The 21,611-nt window shown below is 38.6% G+C and overlaps 1 protein-coding gene across 3 annotated transcripts in view; it reads right to left on the minus strand.

Annotated features, from left to right (window-relative positions):
* DPP10 (dipeptidyl peptidase like 10) overlaps positions 1 to 21,611 on the minus strand; it is a 460,866-nt gene that overhangs the window by 320,774 nt on the left and 118,481 nt on the right. For all 3 annotated transcript variants that reach the window (XM_075933252.1, XM_075933254.1, XM_075933251.1), the window contains one exon: positions 20,487 to 20,582. In XM_075933252.1, coding sequence (XP_075789367.1) covers positions 20,487 to 20,582 — 96 coding nt within the window. The remainder of the gene's footprint in view (positions 1 to 20,486; positions 20,583 to 21,611) is intronic.

Here is a 21,611-nt window from a genome sequence, read left to right on the forward strand (position 1 = left end):
CAGAGTATTCCTTGGTTCAGAGTAGAGAAATTAATGTCTATTCTCCATAAGTAGATCATGCAGAATATAAATGTATTTTAAAATAAATTATGTTAGGAAAAAACCCATAAAATGAAAACTATGCAGAACTCTATAAGGCACTTAGTCCTAAATGATACATGTCTTAATCTCTTCCATTTTAATATACTACCATCAATGCACTAGGAAAACATATGCTAGCTATTTTTCAACATGTCTGACTCACTGACTTCATTGAGTAATTAAAAGCCAACCAATACAAGAGTAGGAAATACAGAGGCCTATGACCCATGAACACAGTAAGACTATTGTTATTAGTTAGTTGTACTGTAGTAGTGTACATGAGCAAACAGGAATCAATAAAGTGGGGAGTAATAGAAAGAATGCATTATTCTTTGTATCTTGCAAAAGAGACTTGAGCAGCTTACTGCTAGAAAAGAGAGAACAGACCAAAATCATACAACCAATATAAACCACTACTTGAAACAACCTTATAGTGTGATCTGATAAGTGCCAGCATCTGGCATCAGTTATCATCCTGGACCCTACAAGTTAATACTTTACCCTGGCTAGCTGCTCATTCCTTTCTAAAAGTTGGCACACTGTCTTTGATTCACTCAAGTTCTGTAAGATTCAAATTTTCCTGTGGTGAGTTTTTGCCTATCTCCTAGAACTGGAAGGGACCTTGAAAGGTCATCAAGTCCAGTCCCCTGCCTTCACAGCAGGACCAAGTACCATCCATGACAAATTCTTGCCCCATTTCCCTAAATGATTGAACTCACAACCCTGGGTTTAGCAGGCCAATGCTCAAACCACTGAGCTATCCCTCCCCCCAAATTCTACTACTTAGAATTTCCAATCCCATACCCATGTTCATCATCCTCTTTATATTTCACTACCTATAGATCCTGGAGTTAATGCGATGTACCAACAAGTTAAGAATAATGCATAAAATGAGCAGAGAATGAAAGTGAACATTAAGAAACATACTACACAACTATTGTGTACGGTGATTAGAAATGAGACTCAAAAGCAAAGATCTGAACCAACTCTGGATCCAGCCTTTTGGAATTTGACTTTCAGCTCGTCTTTAGTACCAAAACAATCAAAATACACAGGGCATCACTGTAGGATTACAGGAATAAGAATAAAAGGGAACACAAAACAAAGAATGACACATATGCATCTTTGGGACAGTCATGTCAAAGCATAAAGCAAGAGATTAACTCATGAGAACACTGTTTGTTCCTGTCCAAGAAGAGGATACAGTGCAGTGTGTGAAAAGGGTAGATCATGCTATGTAAAGTTGCACACAGAGCAAGAGGAGAAGAATCAGCTGCCACTTCTGAGATATCTCCTAATTGACCTCAGCTCTGACATCTCTCCTTCTCTGAACAAGGAGCAAGCTTCCTTGGAACCTATTGAGGCCCCAATTTACATTAGCATGTCTGCAGTTGCTCTCCCTGCATGAAGTGGGATTGAAAAGATCGGGAGATTTGTAATGGAGAGCCCTCAATCCCTTGGTGCCCTTAGAGCAGGTCAGAAAATAAACTCTCTTTCCCAGAGGAAATTCTAACATTTTGAAATGTGGTCTTGTCCTGAAGTGGGAGGAAGAAAGCGAAGCTTCAAAATGTATTGCAAAAAAGGCATTTACAAAAAATTGATTAGGAAATATTTAGTATTTCATTTGGAGAATATTGAAACAATATAATATGTAGACATTTATATACACAAATATAATATTAAACTATAAAATAAATGTCAAAGTGAAGCGATAGTCTAAAAAAACCAGGGTGACTTTTTCTCATCAAAATTCCCCTTGTGATTAATCCATGTTTTCTAACAGAGAACTGTTCCATCAAAAATGGGGCGCAGGAACCAAACCAACCAACCAAACATACTGTGATTGGCAACCACATCTGACCTAGATTGGCAATCTGAATCCAATTCAGATTGGTAGCACATAAAAGTTATTAATATCTGATTGCCAAAAGGGTGTATTTATTCCATTATTATGGTTCTTATGATGTTCATATCTGCTGTCTGTGGACTAGAGTGAAACAACACCATTCACAAAGATTATTAAGCAGCAGCCACACAGTCCAGGACTGAGAGGATATAGAGATAAAACTGCCCTCTCACCCTGGAGCAAGGTACTCCAGGATACCATTAAAGCACAGGAGTGGAAAAGCTTGTATTGCTATTACTGTCCACGTAGTACTTCATAGATTCCACAGTCAGAAAGGACGATTGTGATCACCTGTTTTGACTTCCTGCATAACACCGGTCATTTACTATCCACAAAATAATTCTTTTGAACTAAAGCTTATATTTTCTAAAAAAAAAAAAAAAAATCTAGTCTTGATTTAAAAATTGCTAGTAATAGAGTTTCCACCACAACCTTTGAATAAACGGTCAATTACTCTCAAATATGCTCCTTGATCCCAGGGTACATTTTTCTAGCTTCAACTTCCAGCCATTGGATCATGTTACATATTTTTCTGATAGACTGAGGAGTCACTTGTATCTAATATTTATTCCCCAAATCAGTACTCAGACTAATCAAATTATACCTTGACCTGCTTTTAAACTAAATAGACTGAGCTGTTTGAGTCTATCACTATAAAGTACAAACTTAAAACAACAAAAATCTGGTACCATTTTAAGGACTAACAAAACATGTAGATGGTATCATGAGCTTTTGTGGGCAAAGCCCACATCTACAGATGACCGAAGTGTTGGATGTGCAGAACTTTTGGTGGCTATGGAAGGCTGGCCCAAGACACCTGGGGTCTTTACATGCTCAAGCTGACATCATAGACATCAGGACTTTTTTGGTAAAACTCAGCATTTGTCCCATTTGCTCCTATCTGAAAGCTCCTCAGCAACCCCCTGTCAGATTTTTAAAAAATGACTGCCCTGGCCAAAACAGAATGTATAGTCAGCCTATTCCTAAATGTGTACACTTATATTAAGCCATACCAAAATGCACACTAGTTGCTTATGCCTATCTTACTAAGTGTAGGGTAAACTGAGGCAGCCTGGATGTACTAATAGGCCCCTAAACAGCATGACTCCATCCTGGGATTAGGCCTGGGAATACCACAGTCAGGATAAGAGCTGCAGACAGTAAGATGACCCTGGGCACCATAGCAACCACATTCTAAAACACTTGGACAGGACCCCAGTTGGTAACTTAACACATTTTGCTTAAGATAACATTCATAAAATGTGCTTAACTGTCTTGCTTCACTCCTAGATAATGAGCCTGAGAACCAAGCGCTGCACCAACTCAAGGCCATACCCGCCTGCTATAGAAACATCATCATCTATGCAGACTAAAATGTTATTACTGTTTTGCTGACATGTTTTGGCATTTGAACAGTAACTACCTGTATATTAATTAATAAGTTGTTACTTTGCAATGGGTGGAGCTATTATATAATCTTTAGTAGTTCTATTGGCTTATGTGCTCATTTCGTCTTGCTGCTAGACCTATCAAATCATTTTTCCTCCGTCCACCTGCTGACTATATAACCTATTGTATTGTTTTAATTAACCAGTGTTCACCAGCGTAACCCCTGCGTATCACTCCATCAGCTGGTGTATAATAAATCCTCCGCTTGTTTTCACCTGCATCCAGAGTGTCCTGGATTATTTCCAACACTAAGTGACACGTGCCCTTTATTATGTACAACTCCCACAATTTTGGTGTATTTTATAAATGTTATCAGTGATGATTTTATGTTTTCTTCTCTAAGTCACTTATAGCAATGTTAAATAATGTAGATCCAAGAACTGATCCCTCTGGGTCCCTTGGAGATACACTTGCTCAATGATTATTTACCAATACATTTTGAGACCAATCTGCCAACTTTTCATCCATTCAATATGTGCATTTATTTATAGATTTTTAAAATAAAAAATGTTGTGTCTAAGTAAATTACAGAAATACAATTAGTTTTAGAGAGAAGGTGTGTGAGCCAATACCTTTTACTAAAGCAACTTCTATGGATGAAAGAGATAAGCTTTCAAACTCCAGAAGTGCTCTGGTATTTCCTAAGCCACCTTCTCCATCTAAGATCCCAAGAATAACATGACCGTAACAACACTGCAACAAAGATTAAAAATATTATCTTTATCAAAGTTATGATGTCATCAAAAACTCATCTTAAGTTAGTTTGCATGATCTATTTGTCACAGATCCTTGTTGATTAGCATTAATTACATTACTTTCCTTTAATTAATTTTAGTCATTTCTCATTTCAGACATGTTATTATCTTGCTTAAAACTAACAAGCCTATAATTACCCAGGGCATCCCAATTACCTTTTAAAATATTGGTATATCCATTTTTAACTGTGTTCTGGAACTTTTTTGTATTCCAAGACTAATTGCAAAACATTAATGATCCAGCAAATATTGCCAATTTTTTTAAACTCTTGGTTGCAGGTTATGCAAACCTAGTTATTTAAAAATGTCTAACTGTAGCGGCTGTTTAACATCCCCCTCAGATACTAGTGGAATGGAAAGAGTGTAAGCATCATATGATATGACTACCAGTTTTTTCTTCTCCTGAATACAGAACAGAAAACTTTACTAATATTTCTGCCTATTCTATACTATTGTCAACTCTACCATTTTCATTGATTAATGGCCCAATACAATTGTTAGGATTATTTTTGTTCTTCATATACTCAAACTCATGTTTCTTAACTCCCCTGGACATAGAAGGAAATGGCAAGATCTGCTTCCTTTATCAATTTCCTACAATCCATAATTTCTTATGTATATTTATTACCACTGTTTTCTCCTTTCTGTCCTTGGTTATATTTCTATAAAATATTTATTTTTATAGCTGCCTTTAATTCTCATCAAACCACATCAATTTCATAACCAATATTTCCTTGTTTCTTGTCTATGAGGCTAACTTTTTGGGCATCTACTAAAGTATTTTTAAACAATTCAAATAATCATTTAGAAATTTTGTTTTAAATCCTTCATCACAGATGATTTGGCTTTGTTATTTTCATCTTTGTGAAGTTGGTCCTTTTAAACTATCAAATATAACTATTGGATTTAATTCTTTTTACATATTAAAAAGGTAATCAAGTCATAATCACCTAAACCTAAACTACCATGTTTTCCCAGTTCTGTGATCAATTCCTCTTTATCTGTCCTCTAAGACCCAATACAGAGTGTATCTTATAGGGTGCAATTCTTTTTGTGTTATAAAATTGTAATTTATAATACTTAGACATTTGAAGTCTGCTTTAGCCTGGGAAGCATGTCATCAAACTGAAGACTCCCATGATCATCTGTGTTTGTATCCAAAACATTACAGAGAGATACTTAATGAGTACTAGTTATCCTATTTCATGTGTGATTTGGTGGTCTGTAACAGAAGCCAACTAATATTTCCATCTTGTGTTTTATCTGTTAGGACATTGATCCATAAGCATCCCAATCATTTCCTGAGTTGTCAGTGACCCGGAAACAGGTAATTCCATTTTTGACATAGCACATCATTCCTCTTCCCTTTTTACTCCCTGCTTGATCCTCCTTACATAGGCTATTACCATTGATTTTTAACATTCCAATCATGTGAATCATCCCACCAGGTTTCTGTAATATCAACTAAACTGAATTTATGCTCATAAATGAACAATTCTAATTCCTTTTGTTAGTTGCTCAGCCCCAGCATTAGTGTATAGAACCTTAAAGAATGTATTCTCTTCATGCCTTTTGGTTTCTTGATTAATGTTGCTCTCATCTTGATTTTATATTAAATTGATGCTCATTCCTTCCCTCTTTTTACCTTATACTTCTCCTACAGCAAAAGAGAGTTTGACACTCACTCTACAACTACACTGGAGAGTGTTTGCGCAAAACAGTCATTTCTGTGCAAATACTCACGGAGTTTCCACACCTCGAGCGTATTTTTGTGCAAGAAAATTTACAGTGAATTGACAGAAGAGAGGGTTTTTTGCAGTATTGGTAATCCTCTTTCTACGAGGAATAACTTCTTTTTGCAGAGAGTTATTAGGCAAAAAGGTACGTGTGGATGGGAAGCAGGGCTTTTTTGTGCAAAAACAGCCTATCAGAACAAGCACAGGTGTTAATGGCAATCAGAGATTTCTTGTGAGAGAGCATCCACGCATCGCTTTTCCGATCTGCTTTTGCAGTGTGAATGCGCTCTAGCATAAGAAGTTTTTGCGGAAGATCTCTTCTGCAAAAAGCTTCCTGCGCAAGACGCCTGCAGTATAGAGGTAGCCTCAGAGACCATATGCAAAGTTCTTAATCAGGGACAGGGAACCACAAACAGTACATGGACTGCACGAGTGTCCCTCTTTCATCTCAGTGAGCTACAGCAACATGAGGCCCCACTGGGGTTCCACCTGCGCCCCACGGCCGCCCTGTCTGTTCCCTCCTCCATGTGCCTTTTGTGCACTGGGACATCAGAACCCCACACGTATCTTCCCCTCCCTCTCCTCCACCTTCCCAGCACTACTGAAGCATGTGAAATGTCTGATTAATTCTCTGACTCCACTTGTCCCCCTCCCCCTCAGAACTGGAACCTAGGCAATCTGCACCTCCTCTGAGAGTGCTGGGAGGGTAAAAGGGGAGGGGTAGGAAGTACAGGGCTCCAGTGCTTCAGTGCACTGGATGCGGGAAGGGTCCTCCATGGGGTCTGCAGTCCTCAGGTTGCGCACCACGGTTCTTGATGCTCAGGTTGTCTTTCTAGTATGTTTTATAACCATGAACATATATGGTATTTGTTTTTAATTTACAAATGATAAAATATCAGTGAGAGCACATTTTGGACTTCAAAACAAGAGTAATGAAATTTTGGCTTGACTTAGCAATCTAAGTTGCCAGTGCTGGAAGGGTGTAGTAACCTGCAGAGTAGGCTGCTGTTTTAATGTTTTAGACACATTTTATAATTTTCCTTTATAATACAAGTCCAATATGATTTTACCTTAGCTCATCAACACACACAGCTGGAATTCTATAAATAAAAAAGATTATTTTTTCCTGTTGTGGGTCACCAAAAACTAAAACAGAAAATAATACCAATACTAATAAAATTAAAATCAAGTGCACTTGGCATAAAAGGCCAATGGTTCAACTCAGGCCAAAACTCAACTGTTTTTCCCAGTTGCATGTTTTATTTTAACAAAGTTCTCACAATTTAATTATCTCACTATGAGTTTTGCACAGTCTCAATAATGGATGAAAATCAATCTATGCTTATTTATTTGGCAAAGATGCATAGTTGTTGTAATGACTACTAGTTGGCAAAAATTTCCAACAAATTGCCTGGAAACGTTGTCAAATTGGAAAAGCGCACCTATCAGTTGTTTTTTGTTCATTTCAATGACACCACCTTGTAAAGTCAGTATGTAGGCTACACTCAACTTTTCAATTGGTAAATTAAAAATGTAATTATAATCAGACAGTCAAAAAAGTAATCATCTAAATTTACATCATTGTTTTGTTCTTGTTGCACTTCATGCATTCCCAAATTACTGCTGAATCATGCTTTTGAACCACAGCCTTAGGTAGGAAGAATGACTATGCTGTAACATCCCCATAAGAATCCCTAGAAGCATTATGGCTTCAGGTTTAATATCCTGTGGCCAGCAAGCTAATCACAGAGGACATGTCTACACTGCATTCCTCTTTCGAGAGAGGAATGCAAATACAGCCGAACAAAACTGCAAACGAAGCACGGATTTGAATTTCCCATGCTTACTTTGCATAATCCTGCCCAGCCGCTTTTTTGAAATACCCTATTTCGAGATTAAAAAATGCTGTGTAGACACGGTTAGTTCAAGAAAAAACCTTCTTTCGAAATAACCGTTAAACCTCAGAGTAAGGGTTATTTCGAAAGAAGGGTTTTCTCAAAATAACCGCGTCTACACAGCATTTTTTCTCTCGAAATAGTGTATTTCAAAGAAGCGGCCAGATGCGATTATGGAAATGAAGCATGGGAAATTCAAATCCGCACTTCATTTGCAATTTCACTTGGCTGCATTTGCATTCCTCTCTCAAAAGGGGAATGCAGTGTAACCATTCCCAGAAGGAGTAAACACCTTTCTGGTCCTCACAGGCTCGAATACCAGTATGGCAATTGCCCCAGAGAGTCCCCAAAGAAGGAGACTCAGGTGAAAGTTATCCCGACCTGTAAATGCCGTTGTCTGAGATGTGACCGGAAGCTACAGAAGGATAATGATGAAAGTATGAATTGTGGTATCAGTACCCAAGAAAGACACTGATCCTGGAGCATGGCAGATTGCCACCATTACTTTCTCTTCATGTCTGTTCTGTCTTTTTCTCTCTCTAGTTTCCCTGGATTGCACTTTTTCTTCCCTTCCTGTTTATTGTATTTTTGCTTTGTTACTTGGTTTGTGCTGCTTCTCTGGAGATTAACAACAAACGAATTAATTATAATTATATTTTCTGTTTAAAGCTCTTGTAATGCTGAACATCATAAAACCATTTCTCACTACCTAATGTAAAAGAACATTCTCCTCTCTCTCTTCCCACCCCACTGCAAGGTACCTTCTCTCATCTCTCCCATTTTACCTTAGGTAACAGTGAAAAATCTGCAGTAAGAGCCAGGGTATAACTGAAATCATGTATCTGTCCCGTCCCTTCCCCTCTACTGTTCCACACGCCCCAGAATATTTGGCACTGTCGTGTACATGTTGGAAACCCAAATGACTGGAAATGATACGCTGAGCAGTGCTTTTGTATCAAGAGATGAATGCTGGATGTATGAGCTGAATAGCCTTTTATGAACAAAGCAAAACTAGGAATCCTTCCCAGCTACATGGAGGGAGGTAAGTAGCAAGGTTATTTAAGTATCATGAAGAATGACCTTGAGGCTGGCACACATTGCTAGATGCCTATGTTTCCTGATGACACCCTGAATAGAAAAATCAGTTCATACATCTAAGGAAAGGAATACCTTTCAGAAAAACCTAAATAGACTGGGGATATAGAATGATGAATGGCAAATGATATCCAGGAAAAGTAACAAAAAGGAGAAGCCACACAATGGATCAGAACAAAAAATAGAAACAAAACAACAGATGAATAAGTTTAGATGTAATATATTATGAACCCATGAAAGTGGTGTGTGTTTGAGCAGTAGAGAGAAGATACAATATACTTTACAAACCACGTTTTTTCATAATAGAAAAATAAAGGAACATGCAATGAAACTGAAAGGCAGTAGATTTGCCAACAAGAGGAATCACCTTTTTCTGAACAAAGTAGTTAGCCTGTGGAATTCTCTGCCCCGAGATGTCATTGAGGCAAAGACATTGGCGGATGTTACAAGTTATACCTAGAATTTACAGTATAACAAGAAGATCCAGAATAACACTTGCAAGGACTAAGAGGAGGAAACAGTTTTTGGAAGGAATATAAATATAACAGTCCATGCTTCTAATTGTAAGCCAACTTTTAAGCAGCTAGGGTTAGGAAGAAACTTGCCCTGTTAGGAAAGCAGAGCGAGAGAAGCCACTCCTGTCCCAAAACTGCTGCTTTATACAGCAGCAACAGCTGAGCATCATCTACACCAATACACACACTCCTCTGTGAGGCAAACTAATAGCTGATGAACAGAGATAAAGACTCAGTTCATTCCCTAAAATACAAGAATATAAATATATACCTTATGTGTGTATACACCTACACTTAAATTTTAAGTTATGTTTTAACGTGTTTTAATTAGCAGTATGTGGTAACTAAGACTAATGTAAATTCTCTTGGGGAACAGACATCAAAGTTTATTGTTATTCATGTTAACAGGATGCAGAACAAATGTGCATGAACTGGAACAAACATTTGTGATGGAAAATGTAGTATAATATAGAATCATGTTAGTTAACATTTTGAACACAGCTAATAATTCAAGTATGGACAAGTTTGATGCATAGACATACACATATTTATTATACACATTTGGGACTTAGTACTACTTGGAGGCTGGGTTCAGAATGAGAATGATGCACACACATCTATGGAGTCAGCTCTGTGTCCTCTGAAGCTTCTGTGTGAAAATTATTCCACACACTATTCAATTCTCCCTACTTGGTACAGATTTGCCCATAAATGAAATAATGCTTTCCCAAGGAGCATGTTTAACAGTAATCATGAAGCATATCCAGCGTAACAGTTGAAATTAAAGGTTGTTTTCTGAGACAAAAAATTAATTCTATAAAAATGAAAGTCCCCATTTTTCAGGGATATTGCTATGGTAACCAGAAACTAGCCTGAGTATGTTCACTGTGTTCAAAAGACCTTCGTGTTAACCAATATAAATAAATGAGATTTATTGAGGTATCTAGAGGTTCATGTTTAGAGTGACTGTACTTAACTCTTGCATGCGCGCACACAAAAAATGTGGAGACCATAAGCCATTTTGCTATCCTTGTCATCCTATTTTAGAAACAATGCATCATATGACAGATGCTTACAAAATATTTCCCCAGGCAGAAGTGTAAGGGTATTGATCAATTTGTTAATTCTTAATGCTTTAGGTTGTGGAATAAATCTAAAATCAATAAGAACATTAGTTTTAAAAAAGGACTTGGTTGGAATAATTCTTGAGAACTTATCTTATTTTGACTGTACTACTGAAATGTAGTTTGATCTTCTAGGAGGTGGAGAGGATGACTTTATTTTTCTTAATTGATGTTCTATTCTATTGGCCTTGCCCCATTCCTCATTATCTTTTGGATCAGCCCCTGTAGAAATGGAAATAAGTTGATGCAGTAGACAGGGATTCAATGGGAAAGTAAATTTTAAAGAGGGCATGCAAGAACTGTATGATCTATTTCTTCCTTTATACATCAAAGGTCACCCCATTTGAATCTTTTGTTTGTGTAGAAAGAAAATCAGCAAAGGAACAGCTATTTCAAAATATGTGCTTTAAGAAGCCATTTACAAAATACAATGATGAGACAAGTTAATGGCTCTGAATACAACAGCTGAATACATAGCAGTATTTAATGCATGTTAATGATCATAAATACTGGTACCATTATCAATGTAGCAATGGGACATAATGTAGCTGGTCTCAGCAGAAATTATCAGAGACCAACTTTTAATCATGCAACTCATGGCTCTTTATAGCCATGCATTAGTACGGGAGGGAAAAGTACTGTCATGCTTACAGCAAAGCTCAAAGAGCGGGGTTGAAGTATTGAGTAGTGTGATGGGGTGCAGCTCACTATAGCAGAATTCTGTGGACATCTCTGGGTGTGTCTGGACTACATGGCTCCATCAACGGAGCCATGTAGATGAGTTTACTCGGCAAAAGGAAATGAAGCGGCGATTTAAATAATTGCCGCTTCATTTACGTCAAAATGGCTGTCGCGCTGTGCCGAACAGCTGTTTGTCGGCACAGCGCGGCAGTCTAGACGAGGAACTGCCGACCCAGAACCCTTCGTCGGCAGATCCTGTAAGCCTTGTTTCATGAGGCATAAAGGATCTGCTGACGAAGGGTTCTGGGGTCGGCAGATCCCCGTCTAGACTACTGTGCTGTGCCGACAAACAGCTGTTCGGCACAGTGCGACGGCCATTTTGACGTAAATGCAGCTGCGATTATTTAAATCACCACTTCATTTCCCTTTGCCAAGTAAACTCATCTACATGGCTCCATCGACGGAGCCATGTAGTCTAGACACACCCTCTGAGATCAGCTCTCCTAGGTAGTTCTCTCCTCTTCTGTTGGCATCTCAGTACCGTCACTTCTGCTCCTGGGGTTCGGCATCCCCTTCATGATACAGCCCTCACGCTGTGCCTTACTCTGCGCTTCCCCCCCTTCCAGAGGAATGCACTGCAGTACAGTGGTCCAGCCACTTCCCTCGGTGGCAATTTATCCCATTGTCTGACTCCTGGGGGGCAAAAGGGACTTGGACCTGCCTGCTGTTCCTGATCTTGGCCCCAGAACCCTGTAGTTGGCCATCACTTCCTTCATTCCATTCCTAAGTAGATTTCCCTGAGCCACATTCTTGCAGCCCCAGCATCCCCTTTGGTCTTACTTCAGGGCTCAGCCTGCAGGAGCTCCCTTTAGCAATCCAGATTTCTCCTGACAGCACTTCTCTGGCCAGGGTGCTGTCTGCCTTCAGCCTGCAAGGAAGCCAGTCCTCCTCCCTCGTCAAACTTCAGGGAGTGACTGAACCTGTTTTGCTCTGCAGCCATTCTTATATGGGCAAGCCCAGCCTTGACTGGACACTCCGTCCAGCCCCTCCTCTGATAGGTTGGCTCCTCCACTGTCTCCCAAGGACTCTATTGCCCCTTAGGGCCCAGAGTGGGGCAGGTGCTTCATCACAAGCAGTGATAATCACGCTAGCCAGGGATTAGATTGCACACTTCCTATGGCATAAAAAATGGTTCAAACCTGCATTTCCTTGAAGAGAACACAAGTGGGAATTCTGCTGGGGAAATCAAAATGAGTCTGGGAGAACAAAGGCTATGAAGCTATTCAAGCACAGGTAGAGGACTGAAGGATGAAGGCAACAGCTGCCCATCTCCTCCCTGTCTGACTGTCCTCCACACACAGATTGTATCCTTCACAAACTCTGAAAGTACTTCACTGGCAGAAAGATACCACTGAATCTATGGAATCCTGAATCTATGGAGTCAAGGTTTGCCCACGGATAGGTCTGTAAATGTGTGCATTTGTCATATGAAACAGAACATCCTGCACAGGAAAAGTTTTTTTAATACAAATATCTAATGAAAGATAAAATAATTCTGTGAAAGTAAAATTTTACATATGTAAGAGGAAGCCTCCAAAAGTAAATGTAAAAATATTAAATGAGGAGATATTGCTAAATGTAAACTACTAATTGAATAATATCTTTGTGTGCTCCATTGATGCTCTCATTTCAAATACTATCTAAAAACCAGGGCTGCCAAGGGTTTAAAAATCACCTTGGTACTCACATTCCTGTACTGTATGTATATTAATTAACTTAGAATAATGTTAACCAGGCTAGTTCTTTGCCATTTCATCTCAATTTCTCCGGTGGTGATCTGCTGCCAGATTTAAGTCTGCTGTCAACACTTCAAATTTTCATTTTTTATTAAAAACTGAAAATCAATAATGCTAAGAGAGAAATTCACATTTATTTAGTATCTTCAAAGTATTCTTGACAACTTCTGTTCCTCTTGGATCCACATGCTTGTTCAGACATCATTGATTGTTTTGATTTGCAATTACCATGACTTTAAATACAGCATAGACATAGGATTTGCAATTTATATTACCTGTTTAATAACATACTATGGGATTGTTTTTAGAAAAAAAATCTAAATATACCTCTCTTCCGTTACTGTCTTGTATCCCTCTGGCCTGACCCTGTCACATTACATAACCAAAAATGTTTTTGGTTATGTACTGTGACAGGGTCAGGCCAGAAGGAAACAAGAGAGTAAAGGAAGGGAGGCATATTAGCTTCAGACTGGGTAAATCATTGTTCCCGGGGTAAACTGGCAGGGCTAGTCCAGAACCAGTGAGAACTTGCCAGAATCAATCAATAAGGGCAATTAAGTCCCTGGAGCTAATTAAGTAGGCTTACAGAGTCAAGTGAGCCAAGACTCGTTAGAACAATTAGGGCCAATTCAAGAATCAGTTGAAACTGGTTATAAAAAGAGCTTCTCTGCAATTAGCTGGCCTGCAAGGAGCTGAGAGGACAAGAGGAAGCACTGCAGAGAATCTAAGGTGCAATACCAGCAGATAGTAGGAGGGAGAACCTGAGATGAGGATAGTGATGGGGAAGGTGTGGGGAAGTAGGCCAGAGGTTTTTTTTAGCTGTCTTGCAGCTGGTGTTGAAGATTTTTATAGGCCACTGCTAATACAGGGCTCTGGACTGGAACCCAGAGAAGAGGGTGGGATCGAGTTGCCCCCACCACTCACGTCCCCATTTTCAGTTGGGGAAAAGACTGGCTGGAGAAAAGAATGGGTTTTATATAGCCTTGTATCATTAGAGGGGTCTATCAAGACTGTGGAGTTGAGCTTTTCTTTTATACCTTATGCTGGCCAATGATGAGAGTAACTCAACAAACAGCAAGTTAATGCCCTAGGATGTGGTGCCTAAATTGAGGGCTGCTGTGAGCCTCTGAGGCAAGCAAATCTGCCTGAAAGTGCAGGGCCCATCAAATTTGAGTAGAACCTTTGTCACATTACTGAACCATTGGACTTGAATTCTAGGGGAGAAATCATGGCATGTCTGGTCAAGAATTTTACAATATCTGTACAGCGAGCTATGAGCTGATTACTCACTTCTAGGAATTCTACTGAGGTAGCCTGAGTATTTACTAACCAACAGGTGTGGAACAGAACAAAAATAGAAGAATATATATAGTTATTTAGCTATTGCTATTAGCACTAAAAGCATTGTGAATAATAAGCAATTATGTTGTGTAGGCTGATGATGGATAGATCTTTAATTGGCTCTTTACAAATTTTTGTCAAACTAGTTAATAAATCTCAGCTGAAAAGAAAGAAATCAAAGCAATGTTTTCTCAGTCTTACTTTTAAATTAAACTGAAAACCTTTTAAAATAAATATAAACACATGCGTAACATGAACAGATTAAAATAAACAATACGTTTACAAGATAAAATATTAGTTTTTATTTGTTCCCCTCAGCTGGCAAGCAGGACAAAGAGTACCATTCCTTATCCTGCTTATCCATCTACTTTGTTTTTAATTCTTGCATTGGAAACACAGGATCCTCCTGGACTTAACACATATTCAGTGTCAAAACATTACATATAGATAAGGTTCTTTGGTGGCGTGTTATGTCTTTGCATTTGTTGGTTTATAGAAGTGTGAGTTTTGCTTCTGCAAAGTTAAGTTTGTCCATGCAATCTTAACTTTGCTCTATTTCAACAATAGATCCCATTAACTCATATACCTTTGTTCTGCCAATCCCACAGGTGCTGAAGAATACCAGCTCTTCTCTTCCTTTTACAAGCAATTCACTTTCATGCACAGAATAAAAATGATAACAAAGATTGCACTGCCAGATTCCTTCTTGTTCCCCTGTATTTGGCAATAGCCAATGGGAATTAATTGTACAAACTCAAAGTGCAATATACTTACACTAATCCACTTGCATGATATAGATATGTTTGTGTTATGAGAATGTGTGAAGGTGTTTGAAAGAACTGAGATTACAAAATGGTACAAAACATTCTTTTGAACACGAACATTGGTGTGTGCAAAAGGTCCCCTGAAAGGAGTTCCTTCCCACCCAATATAAGAAAAAAAATTGGTTAGACCAGCTACTCACTATTCTGTTGTGTTCACTATAAACACCCCCATAATATATAAAGATACACTTTATATTATAATAGTGGCAAATTGTAGCAAACAACATGAGTTATTCAATTTTTTTTTTTACAGGTGTAAAAGTTTGGACTAAAAGTGGAACTGACAAGATCTTCACCAGATGCGACAGCATCAGCACATTTGCTTAAATTACCCTGGAATCATAAAGTGACTGCACAGATATTGTCATGGTTTATTCTTTACTGTTGCATGAACACTGTAATCCATCCAGATATCCATATGAGCGAAGAAGTGAACATGAACCTTAATACCATTTACAATTTGGATTCTTGAAAAGTCAGTAGATGCCATGCAATATATTGGATAAAAATTCACCAGTATCTCAGACTATTTTGACCCACACCACAGCAATAGTTTGATCCCTAGCTTTGTGCCACTAAAAACAAAAACAAAATGAGGCACTCAAACTTTTTTGGGGGAAAAAACAGGTATTTTGTTCAGGACTAATCTCTCTGGAAGCTCTGGCTTAAGTGACCCCAATTCTAGTTCACCAACCCTACTCTGAACTCTCATGAGACATAGCACATTTCAAGAAAAGTCATCAAGTAAATGGATTTTAGAGATATGGGGCCGATAAAGCTGATAACTAAACAGAGACAGAAGGGAGAGGAAAGTCAGCTCCTGCCCATAGGCAAACAGCTTGACCATATTCACATGTAGCTACCACAATTGCTAGTCACACAGCTGCAACCAGTAAGGGGAAATACAGCCTGCTATAAAAACTCAAGGAAAGAAGGAGAGGCAGGAAGGACTGAGACAGTGAAGGAGCAACACCCCTGCCTCCGGCTGCCTCTAGGAACAGAGCCAAAGAAAGGGAAGCATTTTTTGGCCAGTGGCCAAGAACTGTTCTGACCAGGGATTAACCAAAGAAAGCCAAGCATGACAATAGAGACCCATCGAAAGACCACATCAGGAATCTAGGACTGTATAGCTCCACTTAAAATGCTACAGCAGCAAAGTTGCAACACAATACTGCTTTAGCCCAGACACTACCAACGCCAGCATGAGGGGTTCTCCCACTAGCACAGATACACCTCCCCAGGAGGCAGCAGGTAGGGAGAAGTTAGTTCGGCATAGGGGAGTGGACTTTACACAGCCCTGACAAATGTAGCTATGACAACGTAAGTTTTAAGTGTAGACCAGCCATTTAAACAGGAAGGATAGCAGGAGGATGAAGGGAAAAGCTCCTGAAAGGTGCAAATGTCCTCACCAAATTAAAATTCCCTTTGGAGAGTAGTATGACCTTAAACAAAGGGTCTAAGGCATGTTAAACATTTAATTAATTAATGAGCAGCTCTCCACTAGAAAATTAGGTCAAACCAGTTATGTAGCTCAGCAGTGTGAAAAATCCACACCCTAAGTGATGTAGTTAAAAAAAAAATCTGTTGAACTTGTTGCTGCCTTTCAGGGAAGTGGATTTCCTATACTGGCAGGAGATCCTCTCCCCTTGACATAAGTACTGTCTACACTGAAACATGATGGCAGCACCACTGCAGCACTGCCCAGATAGCTTTTTTTAAGAGTAGACATGCTTAAAGCATATGTTCCCATTCTTCTCCTCAGTGCTTTAGAGCCTATGATGTGCATGACAAATGTCATTTCTAAAAGTTCCTCACCCAAAGCAGCAGTGATAGAAATGTAGCCGTGTTAGTCTGGGGTAGCTGAAGCAAAATGCAGGACAATGTAGCACTTTAAAGACTAACCAAAGCAGCAGGACTTTCCTTGTTGGGCCCTGGCTGCCTGCTCCCATCCTCAAACCCAGCTCACCTGATCAGAGATAAGGCCCAACCTTTATAATTGGCAAAGGCTCTCCAAATCCTGGCATGCACACAAGAGACAGTGAACGTGGCTCAGACACTCCAGAGGCACAAGTCTGTAGAGCAACTCTTTACATTTTGGTGCACTTCAGAAAGAGCTGAGTTTCAAGCATATGATATGGTTAGAACAGAAATCCTCTTGCTGTTCCTATCCCACCGATATTGATGCATGAACACCATAAAAAAATACATTTTTTAGATCCAATACTCCATTTGAGTTCCTTCAAAGATTTAGTGGATGGCATGCACTACCTTGGGTAATACAACTAAGACCATTTTGACCTGCATCACATCAATAGTTTGATCTCTAGCTCTGCACCAAAACATCCACCTAGAAAATTGTTGAAAAATTGATATTTTTTCTGGACTTACATCTCCATGACCCCTAGCTCAAATTGCCCTCAATTTGTGCCTTTTCCCCTGTGCTAGCCCTTTTGGAGGCCTACCACATTTGAAAGGACTTGCCTAAGCATGCTGATTTTAGAGGATGTACAAATATCAACCATTAAACAGAAGCTGTGATGAAATCCTAACTGCCATACCACTATAATCAGGTTATTTAAAATGGATCTAGGCACAAGATCTAGCCTTAAATTGTTTGACACTACAGTGTGTACAATCATTTTCCTCAAGAGGTCCTCAGGAATAGTGATGAGCAACTTCTCCTCTTCCTCCAAACCCTTCACCAATAACACAAAATTATCCTGCCTTCCATTCTCTTCAATTTTTGAGAGAGAATAAAAGCCTCACTGCAACAATACACTGTGACACCTAGAAGTACATCTCATTGACCATGTATATCCATCACTTGAGTGTTAAAATGTGAGGAGATCAACACTTGGATGAAGAATATGTCTTTTAAAAAACAAAAGGAGAAAGAGAAGTCGCTAATTAGGTCTCCCTCTTGTTCTGCATTTGAAATATATTAATTTTAGTTACTAAAAATAATATAGAAAACAGAAGAGCCTATCTGAAGAATCATTGGTGCTTCTGATATATGCTAACAAAAAATAATCAATTAAACCTAGCAACTATACCCATATTTTTTTTAGACAACCTCTTGTACGAACCTACTCAATAAATAAAGAAAGCCACCCTCCCCCATGCCCATGCAACCAAAATCAGATTCTGATTTTGTTTGCATTTTTATCCATGATACCTGCATTTTCTGATTATTCCATCAATTAACTTTCATTAAGTATGCTTTAAGATCAGTCCCACTTCCAGAGCAAGAGTTTTCTCTGAAGAAGCCTGCATGTTAAGCAAGCATTTATTATTTTAATCTTTCCTTCAGTGAAACACCAGTGCAGTCAAGGGGAGATATTCCTGAATATGGACTACTAGAGGAATGAAATCAAACTGACAATGCACAAGCCTGCATTTATACAAATATTATTTAATAGAACTCAAACTCAATCCATGCCACTTTAGAACCTTAGGTTACCCTTGGTTTTAGAAATAAACGATTATTTTCATATATCAGAGCTACACTGTACACATTAAGTCCTAGTAAGATAATTAGACAAGAAATATTTAATATTTGTTCACTAACAAGGGAATTGTACTGACAATGAAACTTGTACCAAGGATCACCTCCAGTAAGTAAAGAAACAATTTAAAGGCTAATTCTGTTACCAGTGTAATTTTGGTTAACAGAGTATGACAAAGTCCACATGCAAAATCAATTTTGTATTTACATGCACATGTGATTACTTGTGAAAGCACAAGGAGAGAATACCCTGTCTCCATTAGGCCATTGATTTTTGCTGGTATCATGAGCACTTTTTGAAGATAGACTTCACTGTCCCGGTTATGTTATGTTACTGCTGCACTATTTGTATCATGAGTATTCTCTGTATCTATGGTTCAATGAAACATAATTTTCACCCAAAACACATTTTTCCTCAATTAGCTGCAGTCATGTGCTGGCTGCTCAAAACATGTGTTTGCCGTGAACGAGAGTTATTCAATCTCATTCACAGGAAAAGAGTGTAATCAATATTTTATAGAGGAGATTAATTTCATCATAGAGTAAGGTAATTGGAATTGAACGAACATGGCAAAGTAGGATGGAGGGTGAGACAATGCAAGACTCCATCTTCTCTTTTGTGCACCTATTCAGAGCTAAATGCACTAGGAATTCCCATGAATACAGTAGTTCCAGTTTAGTGCTATTGTGTAGGCCAACCTCCCATAAATGGAAGGGCCTGGGGAAGGCAGAACAAGGACAAGTGTTGGTCCCTCAAAAGAGGAGATTCTCCGAATGCTTCACTTTGTGAATGAGTCCACCTTCCCTGTCTATTTCCTTCTCAGAAGCAAAACACACTACGAACTTTCACTTGGGAGGGGCAATCCTACCTCAGTCTCCAGAGAAAGTTGTCAAGTTTAAGTTTATTAGTGCCCTTTTACCAGCCAATCAGTGCTTCTAATTCTTGCTGATTCCTTCATGAAAGATAGCTTTGGAATCTTTAAATACCTTATCTTAAAATGTGAAGGATAAACCATTCAAGATTGCACTTAACTTATAATCACATAAGATTTTCTAGTCTCATAACTCTTCTTCAAATACAGTATTTTACACCAAATCTATTTTTATTCCTCTGATTATAACACCTCGAATGCTACACAATTATGATGACACAAAGAAAGAAAGGATGTTATTTGAAAACTTCTTGCTAGCAGAAAGAATGTGAAACATTGTATCTTATCAAGAAAATCATAATAAGGATTTCAATGAGAGGACTTAAATGCCTTTTCAGGTGACACAAGTAACACCACATATTATTTTTAGAACAGTATAAACATTTCTCAAAGCATTTAAACAGGACTCCATGTACAGACATTTCCTCACATTCAACCTGAAATGTGTTGTGTGTCATAACTATTTGTGAAACCTGATGTTCAGAGCTGAATAAACCTGTTCTTTCAATAACCTGGTTTTCTTGTGAGTTCACAAAGTTCAGTTTTAAGAGAGTTCTGGAATATTGGTAAAGGTTCACACAAATGATATGAAACTGCTGATACAATTAAAATGCCTTGCAAATCACAGGTTATTTAGATCAAACCCCATATGTAGTGCCTAGGCATTTAATACCTAAGTTACTAGATATTTATATAGAGCCTATATTAAAAATTAGTAACACACTGCAAACATGACAAAACTTCTAATGAACCAGTGTTTCTTTATGATTTTCTCACAGCTTTACTAATGACAGCATCTCTAGTTATGATAAAAATGTATCTATCTGCATTCAAACCAATTATGCACCTACCATTAATCCATTTGGCTTCTGGATTATGAATTATGAACTCTTTTTTGAAGAGATCTTCTAAAGACAATCTGGTTTCTGATGAATTTGAAAGCTCATCTAAAAAATAAAGAAGCAAAGAAACACCAAGTTATATATCTTCAAAAAACTGATATTATACATGTCATTATTTAAAATTGTTAGGATTTTAGGGGCAGATCCCACATCTTAAAAACAGACAAGACTCCTGTTGAAGTTGATAATAAAAATGCCTACTCAGTCATCAGGTAATCTCTCATCACTTTAGAATGTATCATTGCAGTGGAAACTAAGGCACCTGGGGAGAAGTGACTTGGCCAAGGCCACCATGAAGCCACTGGAAGAGCTGAAAATAGAATCTAGGTCTCCTGAGTTCCAGTCCAGTGCTCTAGACACTACACACTCTCCAACCCCAATTTAATAAAAGTATTTCCTATATGCAGAGTGAAACATATATTGATTATATGTTCTATCCTACAAACTCATAAAACTCATTTTTTTTCAGATTGGAAAAATACTAGTTTACAGAAAATGAGCAATGTAGAACAAATCTTACCTACATCTAAAGGCAGGGGTGGGCAATAAAAAAGGCAGCCTACAAGGTTAGCCCCTGGTGGGCTGCCGCCACTCTGTTTACCTGCACCTCCGCAGATATCAACAGCTCTGGTTGGCAACGAATCGCTGTTCACGGCCAATGCAAGTGGCAGGAAGCATTGTGGACCAGGATGCCAGCAAATGGCATTCACGTCCAACAAGAGCTGTGATTCTCAATACCTGTGGAGGTGCAGGTAAACATGGAATTGGGGGCTGCCAGGGACTAACCCTGTGCACTGGATCTGGCCTGCAGACCAGAATTAACTCATCCCTGTCCTAAGGGGAGAGGGAAAAGAAACCCAATATCCCATCTTAAACATAAGTTCCTATGGTCATGGGTCAGTTTTAAATAGAGTTCATGTGTCTCAGTCCCACTAACCATGGTATACCACAAGAATAAGAGAATGAAATTAACCTTTTCCATTATTTCTGTTTAGTGATCACCACCATATTCATATGTGAAAATAACCCAAATAGCCAAATTAAACTGCTCCCCCCCCCCCCCATCAGATCTTT

Source organism: Pelodiscus sinensis, chromosome 7, assembly GCF_049634645.1.
Source record: "Pelodiscus sinensis isolate JC-2024 chromosome 7, ASM4963464v1, whole genome shotgun sequence".
Taxonomy (NCBI): Eukaryota; Metazoa; Chordata; order Testudines; family Trionychidae; genus Pelodiscus; species Pelodiscus sinensis.